The sequence below is a fragment of the Xyrauchen texanus genome, chromosome 45 (assembly GCF_025860055.1).
Source record: "Xyrauchen texanus isolate HMW12.3.18 chromosome 45, RBS_HiC_50CHRs, whole genome shotgun sequence".
NCBI lineage: Eukaryota > Metazoa > Chordata > Actinopteri > Cypriniformes > Catostomidae > Xyrauchen > Xyrauchen texanus.
The window spans coordinates 23938898-23950131 of record NC_068320.1 but is presented as its reverse complement, the minus strand read 5'-3'; the positions used below and the strand labels follow the sequence as shown (position 1 = coordinate 23950131).

Genomic DNA, 11234 nt, shown 5'->3' with positions numbered 1-11234 from the left:
GTTGAATCTCTTGCAATCAAAGATGGACATTTGATTGAAAATAGTAAAAGTGCCCCTGAAAAACTGGACAGACCCACACAGAACAAATATAAACTGTTTATAGAAGATCAAGAACATGCTGAAGTATGTTCAAATATGTTCAGAAACTAGCTAAAAATCGTCTATCCATCAATATAAATAAATCTCATAGCTTTTGTTTTTAACAGATTGTCATTCTCTGGTATTCTGTGTTTTCTGTACAAACTACAGGTAATAAAAACCCCACACTGACCACGTTTACATGCATGTTTTATTCCAGGGTTTTTGCAGAAAGCGGAAACGTCATGTAAATGAGAACACTGATTTCCTTATGCCGCTTAAGGGATTAAGAGAAAGCAGTTTAACACACCCAAGTTCCTCCAGGAGAACGCTGCCTATGTGGTCATGTAAACACATAAGCATCATTCTAACAGGTTTTGGATGAGTGTGCATGTGCGTGGAACAGACCGGAGAACAAACTTCATAGGATTGAGCTAAATAAGCAGTCAACACAGCAGTAAGATTTCAACATTTGTGGGACTACAGTGGGAAAAGCTTATACACTATAATCGTCATTGATACACACCAATCTGAAATACAGACTGTCCCTTACATTCGTGCATATACACTGAAGTACACTGGGGGAATCCTGGCATTTTAAGTAACAGGGAAACACCCCTTTTGCAGCGCAATTTCACTGCAGGCTGCAATAGAAAGTTAAGGAAACAAAAATGGTAACAACTACGCCACTTATGCAGTGCATGTAAACGGGAATGCTGCTGTCTTGCAATAGCCCGCTTTCAAGCAATAATCCGGTTTCTGTTGATTTACCTGTCGGTCAAATGGTTGCCGCACGTCTACATCAGCAGTTCTTGGTCAAAATATGTATCAGACCTTGTGGCGTTAGACAAAGATCTGGCTTAAAGGGAAGTCTGGCGGGTGCTCCTAATGCATGCCTGATGCCACCTGTGTTACAGGACATGTACACAGGTGTGACTTATCTGTGACAGAGTGATCCTTACTGCTTTTAATAATAAACAATCATATGGTCTAACTTGAGCAAATATTGTAACACAGCTGAAACACGAGATTAAGGCATTTAAGAAACACTGATAATATGTAACCCTTAGATTAAGTTGTGGTTGCTTTCATTACTGCTTCCTTGTGTTTACATTGAAATAATGTATCTGATTTTTTATTTATGTATTTATTATTGATATTTATGATACATTTTGTTCTTGAACTTCGATTGCATCCCATTGTCCAGAGAATACAACACATCCATATTTCATTTGGTTTCAGTATTGTGAGCCAGTACGCAATATCAGTCTATCTCCACTCCACACAGATTCACAGCACTGGTCCATTGAGACGAGATGCCACAGACAACAGATCCTATATGTTTTCTGTAAATAAACAGATACAAGTTCAGTTTCATTAATTAAATATAGGGTTTTAAAAATGTATAGCTATGCTATTGGGGATCAGTGGTCAAATATACTGAAGGCTGAATGCAAAGTTACTCATTTTTGAAAAGCAAATCAACAAAGTAATTCGAGATGTTGTTTGACTAGTATTTAAAGCAGAACAGTGAGACGCATGCACATGATATTTAAATATAAAGGTATTACAATATCATTTTGTGAATAGTATGTTCTCAGCAGGAAACCGATGGAGTGCGTACTCCAGGTAGGGAATGGGGGCAGCGGGGGCGGTATTGCACTCGCTCTATCGCACCGTTGTCACGAAAAGAGAGCTGAGCCTGAAGGCAAAGCTCTCGATCTACCGGTCAATTTTTGTTCCTACCCTCACCTATGGTCATGAAGGCTGGGTCATGACCGAAAGAGCTAGGTCGCGAGTACAAGCGGCTGAAATGGGCTTCCTCAGAAGGGTGGCGGGCTTCTCCCTTAGAGATAGGGTGAGGAGCTCAGTCATCCGTGTGGAGCTCGGAGTAGAGCCGCTGCTCCTTTGCGTCGAAAGGAGTCAGTTGAGGTGGTTTGGGCATCTGGTAAGGATGCCCCCTGGCTGCCTCCCTAGGGAGGTGTTTCAGGCACGTCCAGCTGGGAGGAGGCCTCGGGGAAGACCCAGGACTAGGTGGAGAGATTACATCTCCACACTGGCCTGGGAACGCCTCGGGGTCCCCCAGTCAGAGCTGGTTAATGTGGCTCGGGATAGGGAAGAAGACCCGACTTCGGATAAGCGGTTGAAGATGGATGGATGGATGGATGTTACACATTGAAGTAGTTTTCATTAAGACATTTGCAAGCTATATAAATTGCAATCAGTGCTGTATTCAAATCAACATGAAAACAGCCTATAAGAATAAAAATGTAATGGCATATTCAACTGAATAAACATAACTGATGATGTTAAGCATAAGTCGATGTTTAATGTAATATTTAATGTAACAATTTGCAATGTAAAGTAATAATAAACAAAAGAATTAATAATACAATAAACTAATAACTGACATCCATTGGCTACCTTAGCTGTAGTTTACAGGGCTCTAAATCAAGAAACAAACACTTAAAAGGAAGCCTTGCTGTGTGGGTTATCATTAAAAGACTTGATGGTCATGATAACGGTGTATATGCACATGACATATTTAGCATACTGCCATTACAAAAAAAAAACTACATGAGAATACTTCTTCTGGGCACATGTTTTACTTCATAATAAATATAGGTCTAAAAATAAAGGACCAAAGAACAAATTACATTTGGGGTATTTGTTTTTACTTTTAACATTTGGCTTTTGTATGAAAAGGAAAAAACATATCCTGGATTTTGTTACGTAATTAAAGTCATATATTCAGACTACAGCAGTATTTTAGATGTGTATATCTATACACTATGGAGAATCTGTCCATAATACACTCTTATGAGACAAATAATTAAAAACAAATGTGTGCCCCATTTTTAATTCTATAGGTTGTGTGATGTAATGCTCATACAGATGTGAGACACATTTAACACTTGCAAGTACATGATCAAATCCAGACGTGTGGTGGGCTCAAACAGTGGAAGGGTCCTTACTAAGCAGTTACATTGAAAGCTCAACCTCAGTTCTCTGTCCTACAAGGAGTAGGAGGGAACCTTGTCAGGGGAGTGACTAAATAGGTGTAAGCCACCAATTTCTCCTGCTCATCATGTGTTTTAGCATGTGTGTACAGGCTGTTGTTAAAGGCAGTAGGTGAGAAGTCTGTACGAAGTGCATGTGAGTATAAAAACGACATTTAAAAAAATAACCTTTTGAGTGTGTTAATATTAATGATGCTTTTTGTCATCTTGGGTGCTATAAAATGACTTCGCAGTTTTTTTACTTACTACCTATACATGTATTTGTATTTGTTCTTTAAATGTTTTTGTTTATTTTAATTAATATCTGATTCATATCACCTTTTGATAATATTTCTCATTTGTGTACATTGTTTGTGATTCCCCTGACAAAGCCAGAGGTGTCCTTATGATTAATAGTTGCTCAGCAACAATGTTGTGTTCCATGTGGCTTGTTCCACTCCTAAGTAAGTACCAACACAAACAAATTCAGTCACTTTTTTTGAACATACTTGACTTGTGTGTTTTTCATTGAGGGGGTTTCTTCTGTAATTTGAAGTTCTAGGCAATACCATTTCAAGTAAGGCTGATTCAATCAGAGTGGTGTATGGCAGCGATTCTTGTTCTGGACGAGTGGAGGTTCTCTATAATGGAGTATGGGGAACAGTGTGTGATGATTACTGGGATCTATCAGACGCTGCAGTGGTGTGTAGAGAGATGGGCTGTGGAGATGTTATAGAGGCAAAAAGTGTTGCTTATTTTGGGCAAGGTTCAGGACAAATATGGATGGATAATGTGAACTGTTTAGGGACTGAGTCTACTCTAAAGAGCTGCACATTTAATGGATGGGGAATACACAACTGTCATCATTATGAGGACGCTGGAGTCATCTGTCAGTGTGAGTCATAAAACATTAATAGAACTGCAGAATAGTTTTATTTTGTACTTTAGGAATTATATAGTGTTTGAGGCCTACATACATTGCATGAACAAATCATATTTGAATGAAATTCTTGTTCTTTCAAACAATACAATGTATTGTTCTTTTTAAAATAATAATAATACAAATGTATTGCTTTACCCTGTTTTTTTTATCATTATTACTATTATTCTACATTAGCCCTTGTTAGGCTCGTAAATGCTATCAACATTTGTTCGGGACGAGTGGAGGTTCTTCATGATGGTCAGTGGGGAACAGTGTGTGATAATGGCTGGGATCTATCAGATGCTGCAGTGGTGTGTAGAGAGATGGGCTGTGGAGATGTTATAGAAGCACAAAGTGGTGCTTATTTTGGACAAGGTTCAGGATCAATATGGATGGATGATGTACAATGTACAGGGAGTGAACCTACACTGAAAAACTGTTCATCAATGGGATGGGGTGTACACAACTGTGGGCATCAACAAGATGCTGGAGTCATCTGTCAATGTGAGTCCTAAATATTCATAGAATTCAAATTTAGTTGTGATGTATATTAATGTATTTAAGAATGCAAGAGGATCTGAGTGCCACATAGAACGTAACATTACACAATAACAGACAATTCCAAAAACAACCAATAACCCTTTAACGTTCTTTTCTGTATATATTTTTAATGTGGAAAATAGCTGTCAAGTTGGTGAATGGTGACAACTTTTGCTCAGGAAGAGTGGAGGTTCGCCATAATGGGACATGGGGAACAGTGTGTGATAATGGCTGGGATGTATCAGATGCTGCAGTGGTGTGTAGAGAGATGGGCTGTGGAGTTGTTATAGAAGCAAAAAGTGATGCATATTTTGGACAAGGTTCAGGATCCATATGGATGGATGATGTACAATGTTCAGGGAGTGAATCTACATTGAAAAACTGTTCATCAATGGGATGGGGTGTACACAACTGTGGGCATCAACAAGATGCTGGAGTCATCTGTCAATGTGAGTCCAAAATATTCATTTAATTGAAACACAGTTACTACAATAACAGTACAGTAGTTATTTTCACTAACTAACAGTGAAACTGTTTTTTTTTTTTTAATTGTCCAAACATATGTGGATTACAAAATAGTCTAACTCTGTTTTCTTTTAATCTGTGAATAGTTAAGACAAACCCATCTTTCACAGGACAGGACATGGTCTAAGAAACTTTGTGGTTACTTGTTGTGCATGTAGTTACAGAATTTTGCCTGTGTAGGTCAGAATAGTTCAAATATACCATACAATTTGTGGCACAATGTTGATTACCACAAAACATTATTTTGATTTGTAAAACTGAAGCACAAATTGAGGTTACAGTGAGTTTTGTGGCTCTACTTTTCAAACGGTGAGTATTTCAGTGTTTATGGATTGGCCCCATTTACTGGCTCAGGTGGTAGAGCCGGTTGGCCACTAATTGCAGGGTTGGCGGTTTGATTCCCGGCCCACACAACTCCACATGCCGAAGTTTCCTTGGGCAAGACACTGAACCCCAAGTTGCAAGGCTAGCACCTTGCATGGCAGCTCTGCTGCCATTGGCGTATGTGTGTGTAAATGGGTGATTGGGACACAGTGTAAAGCACTTTGGTAACCTCTAAGGTTAAAAAAAAGTGCTATATAAGTGCAGACCACTTACTTTCACTGTAACCTCTATTTTTGCTTTTTTTAAAGAAAAGGTGGGATGAGTCAAAATAATATTTTGAGGTAATCAACATTATGCCCAAATGATATTGACTGAACTTGTATTGAACCCGGAATGGTCTTTTAAGGATCAGGGCTGGTAGCTGGATTGTTTATAGTTTGAACCCTGCAAGAAGCAAGATATGTCTCCATTGTACTCTTCAGAAAGGGACATAACCTCTGGTAGCTCCAGTTAAGATTGTCCCTGTAACACTTTCATTGTGACTTTATGTGCTCATAGCTTCTGTCAGGCTTGTAAATGGCAGCAACTCTTGCTCTGGAAGAGTGGAGGTTCTACATGATGGTCAGTGGGGAACAGTGTGTGATGATGGCTGGGATCTATCAGATGCTGCAGTGGTATGTAGAGAGATGGGCTGTGGAGATGTTATAGAGGCAAAGACTGGTGCTTATTTTGGACAAGGTTCAGGGCCAGTATGGATGAGTGATATACAGTGTTCTAACTCTGAATTTTCGCTAAGAAACTGTATTTTAAAAGGATGGGGAAAAAGCAGCTGTGGACATGGGAAGGATGCTGGAGTCATCTGTCAGTGTGAGTACAAAACTTTATGCTAATATTAGCAATTAGCTTTTGGTTGTACCTGTTGATTGTTTACTTGATAATGCAAAGTAAATATTTCTAAGAAAAACATTTGCTAACGTACACATTATTGTACATTGTTTTTAGCGTTTCGTGATAAATTTGTAAAAATAGCATACGGGATCAATGTAAAAACATAATTAGGCTTCTTACCAGATATAGTTTTGTTGGCGTTTCTCCAAAAGACAAACTCCACTGCAATCATTGCCATGTTGTTTTGTCACATGACTCTGTACATCGAAGGTTTAACACTATATTGACAGCACAGTCCTGAACTGAGATCAGTCGATTTAAATTAAATTATTTGTTGTTTATAGCAAAGCCAAAAAAACAACATCCATGCATGTGTATGCGGGGACGCACTAGGTTATGATCGAACTATCATTATGCTAACCATCTCCCCTTATTGATGTGAATATTAGATCCTGTTAGGCTGGTCAACGGCATCAACTCTTGTTCTGGGCGATTGGAGGTTCTCTATGATGGAGTATGGGGAACAGTGTGTGATGATGACTGGGATCTATCAGATGCTGCATTGGTGTGTAGAGAGATAGGGTGTAAAGATGCTTTGGAAGCAAAGACTGGCGCTTATTTCGGACAAGGTTCAGGATCAATATGGATGAACAATGTAAAGTGTGCTGGGAATGAGTCTACATTGATGAGCTGTCCATATGACTCAAGTTCACTCAGCTGTGGCCATGTGAAAGATGCTGGAGTCATCTGCGGATGTGAGTGCCAATATTTTTATTTGCTTGAATGGTAAAATATCCCTGTGATGCTGAAATCATATGTGAAATTTGAAAATCAGATCAGTGTGAGTCACTTAATATAGATAACATTAGCAAGTTGCAAGACTTTTCACTTGCACTTTGATTTTGTCAGCCTATAGTGAACTAATAAATAGAAACAATTGAAAACTGAATTAACAATTAGAAACCAAATAAATACAATCAGGATCCTGAATAAGGGGGCATTTACACAAGTGACAAGGAGCAGAATGGAATGAGGGAATTGAACAAAATGAAGGGGTCTCAAGACCCCTCCATTTTTCAAAGTTGTCCTCTTTTAAGTTTAGACACACTGCATTAAAAAGGCACACTTCCTTGAGACCGTGTGTGTGCATGGCAACAATTAAAGGGATAGTTCACCCAAAAAGGAACATTCTGTCACCATTTATTCACCATCATGTAATTCATCTGATGAACATTCTCAGCATCTAATTTATGCAGAACTTAAAGGTCTCATGTTCTACCAAGCCAGTATGACATTTCTTCTTGAAGTATGTGGGACAAAAATTATTTCTAAAATATACAAATCCACTAAAAAGGCACCATATTGTAGATACAGCTTGTAAACTTGTCTTCTGAAGCCACACAATAACATTTAGAACATTAAAAAATTACAACAATATTTTTTGAAAGGCAACTTTCTAGGTATGTGTGTCTGCCCATGAATCTACAAGTTTCCTTGCTTGTGTCCGAAATGTAGGACTCTGCGTGCGTGTGCTCATCTGTATTTGTGTTTATGTAAAAGACACATAATCAACATAAACTGAATGCATTTATGAAAATCCTTTCAAACTAGAGGACAGAAAAAACATTGTGTTTACAGTTGAAATCAGAAGTTTACATGCACCTTAGCCAAATACATTTAAACTCAGTTTTTCACAATTCCTGACATTTAATCATAGAAAACATTCCCTGTCTTAGATCAGTTAGGATCACAACTTTATTTTAAGAACGTGAAATGTCAGAATAATAGTAGATAGAATTATTTATCTCAGCTTTTATTTCTTTCATCACATTCCCAGTGGGTCAGAAGTTTACATACACTTTGTTAGCATTTGATAGCATTGCCTTTAAATTGTTTAACTTAGGTAAAACATTTTGAGTAGCCTTCCACAAGCTTCTCACAATAAGTTGCTGTAATTTTGGTCCATTCCTCCAGACAGAACTGGTGTAACTGAGTCAGGTTTGTTGGCCTCCTTGCTCGCACACCGTTTTTCAGTTCTTCCCACAATTTTTATATCGGATTGAGGTCAGGGCTTTGTGATGGCCACTCCAATACTTGACTTTATTGTCATTAAGCCATTTTGCAACAACTTTAAAGGAATGCTTGGGGTCATTGTCCATTTGGAAGACCCATTTGCAACTGAGCTTGAACTTCCTGGCTGATGTTTTGAGATGTTGCTATAAATATATCCACATAATTTTCCTTCCTCAAGATGCCATCTATTTTGTGAAGTGTATGTTAACTTCTGACTTCAACTGTATCTATTTGTGGGATTGTGTCTTGCTTGTGTACATATATAAGCATGTTTTCTTATGGGGTGCATATGAGACTCTACAGGTTTACAGAGATTGAAAGCATTTAGCCAGGGGCGTATTTGTCAATCATTATAAGCTGCTCGTGCTGCTCTGGAAAGAATGGCACCAGCGAAATTCAGAAGTGCGCACCCACTGTCATAACCATTCATCCTATTTTTGGGGCTCAAGCAAGAAACTTCAAGTTTGTCCTGTTTTCCAGTCTGTGGAGGGAAATTATGGTAAGTGTCTTACCTGACCACATACATGTCTCACTAATGAGAGCCCAGCGACAATATATCTCTGTTATTATTAATATTGCCAAACGTGAATGATAGCAGCTATATAGCAGCTCCGTATCCCATCTTTATATTTGCAATGAACACAATCAATTTCAACGAGCTCTGTGTCAGTGTGGACTCAGCCCAGGTGATAATGGCTATAAGGGATAAACACCAGCGATACCTAACATTCCCCTCATAATAATCTCCACCAAGCTTTATCATATTAAATGCCCAGATCATCCCGGCCATACTGGACAGATGAAGGCACATCAGATGGATGAGAGTAGAGACGCAAGGCTTGAGCCAGTGACAAATCATCCTTAACCTTTTCGCACATGAGTTTCTCCTGTACTGACGGATCCCTTTGCAATTAAAAACAATCTACCTTACACACAGCAGGTGCACTGAAGTTCAGATTATATATTAGAAAACATTTAATGTAGTTTTTAGATGTTTATAATGATAGATTATGATAGATAAGATGCAATAACAAACTTACTTGCCAGCTATGCGACCCACCATGTTGCTTACATTGCAATGCAAAGGGATTCTGATTTTGTCATAACATAGAAGCATAGAAGTTAGGGGTGTCTCGATACCACTTTTTCATGTCCGATACCGATTCCACAACCTTGAGTATCTGCCGATACCAATACACTACCATCTTTTACTCCCTCTTAAACAATTAAGCTGTTAATAACACATTTGTCAGGAGACTGCACTATGGTTAACCTATCCATCTAAAAATCATCACGATCAAACAGTGCAACAAACGTTCTACTCCCCTAAAGGAAGAAATAAAGTAGCCCACAACATGACTCAGTTGTGCAATACTGCTGCTTCATTTTTATTTACATTTTCCAAACAGAATTTGTTGCAGCATTTGTAATTTGTCAGCACAATTTAAACAGTCAAAATGAAATTTAAAGTGCAAATTTAAAGAATTATAATTCCAGTCAAATACTGGATGTAACTCAACACTCAATGTAGTCATACCTCTATTGTAAACCATAACTTAAATAAAATAGTATCTCCATTATAAAATGTACAGTAGAACACAGAACAAGAAGTACAATATTTGAACTGTAAAACACCTGTATAAAACAGTATGAAATTCCTGTATGAAAAGATACTTGCAATGTAAACAAAAGTATTTAGCATGCAGCACTGCTTTTTGCAAATTAAAGCTTGAGTCTATCCACTGTGCAGTCAGGCTTAGTAATGACATAGGACACACGTCTGAGCTCCAGATGTCAGTTGTGAAGCTAATCATGGCAACATTTTCTAAACATTTCTAAATTAATTCACACACTTGCTTGTACTTATTTGGGACAGCCGTGTCGGAAAAGAAATGCTGGTTTGGCATCATGTAGCGAGGCTCCAAATACTCCATTATGCGTCGAAAACTCATATTCTCAACAACAGAAAGGGGTTGGTCATCCAGCACGATAAATTCAGTCACTTTCTCCACTATCAACTTTGCTTTGTTGCTGTTTGGGGGGAGTTTTTATGCTTCTGAATTGTTTCCAGCAATGTTTGTTGTTGAAATAAACTCATGTGTGTTTGGAGTTCATTTTTGTTCATTTTGCGGTGAACTATTCCTAAAACAAACCATTTTATGACATCATGTTTGAGTAAGAAATAGCATCATTAAGATATTCTCTCACTCAGATGTTACAGTTCTGCTGAGGACTGAGATGGAGGCTAGCTCTGGAGTCGACCCAAATGATCCTGCAATCATGAATAAACTTCTGGAAGAGGTGAAAGCAGTGGGAACGGTGACAGAGAGCTGTATCTTCTACTACTTTTTGCTGCTACCTACTGACATATTACTGTTGGCCCTTTCATTATGTGAATTTCATAGATGAGGGGGAAGCTACCAGCAAATGGGACTTTCACCCTTCACTGGAAAACCCAGAATAATGGAAAAGTCTTCCAGAAGAAAACAGAAAGGGTACCCTGACAGGTTGGTAAACTTTATATTGATCTTTAAATAATACATTTTCATTCTAGATTTAATATTTCCCCCACTAACAATGTATAATGTTGGTGCCACAGGTCATTGCTGGAATACAGAGACAGTTGAATGAGACATCCTTCAATATTTCTAATCAGTCCATTTATAAATTAAATGAATAGATTTACAGCACAGGGAATTCTATATAATATATCTGTGATTTTTTTTCCCTCATGGGAATGAAAGCATACTATTTGTGTTACTGTCATACTGCACTGTCAGTGTAACAATTTTTAGTGTCTAATGTAATATTTAAATGTAATAAGAGTAATCGTGATATACCTATATTGTAAATGTTCAATATGAACTAGTCTAGAGATTTAGAAT

The 11234-nt window shown here is 38.1% G+C and overlaps 1 protein-coding gene across 1 annotated transcript; it reads left to right on the top strand.

Moving 5' to 3' along the window:
- The first annotated feature begins 860 nt into the window (after positions 1-860).
- On the top strand, positions 861-10853 carry LOC127637517 (deleted in malignant brain tumors 1 protein-like). The gene is made up of 8 exons (XM_052118605.1): positions 861-1008; positions 3634-3979; positions 4190-4503; positions 4683-4988; positions 5947-6255; positions 6726-7031; positions 10562-10668; positions 10755-10853. Exons 1-8 carry the CDS (start codon positions 861-863, stop codon positions 10851-10853), a joined length of 1935 nt encoding a protein of 644 aa, XP_051974565.1.
- Positions 10854-11234: the final 381 nt, after the last annotated feature.

Excerpts from the sequence above, each read along its gene's own strand:
- LOC127637517 (XM_052118605.1), top strand. The coding sequence starts at position 861 with ATGGTTGCCGCACGTCTACATCAGCAGTTCTTGGTCAAAATATGTATC. Across the intron at positions 3,980-4,189 it reads GTCATCTGTCAGTGTGAGTC|ATTAGCCCTTGTTAGGCTCG; the intron begins ATAAAACATTAA and ends CTATTATTCTAC. Across the intron at positions 7,032-10,561 it reads TGCTGGAGTCATCTGCGGAT|ATGTTACAGTTCTGCTGAGG; the intron begins GTGAGTGCCAAT and ends TCTCTCACTCAG.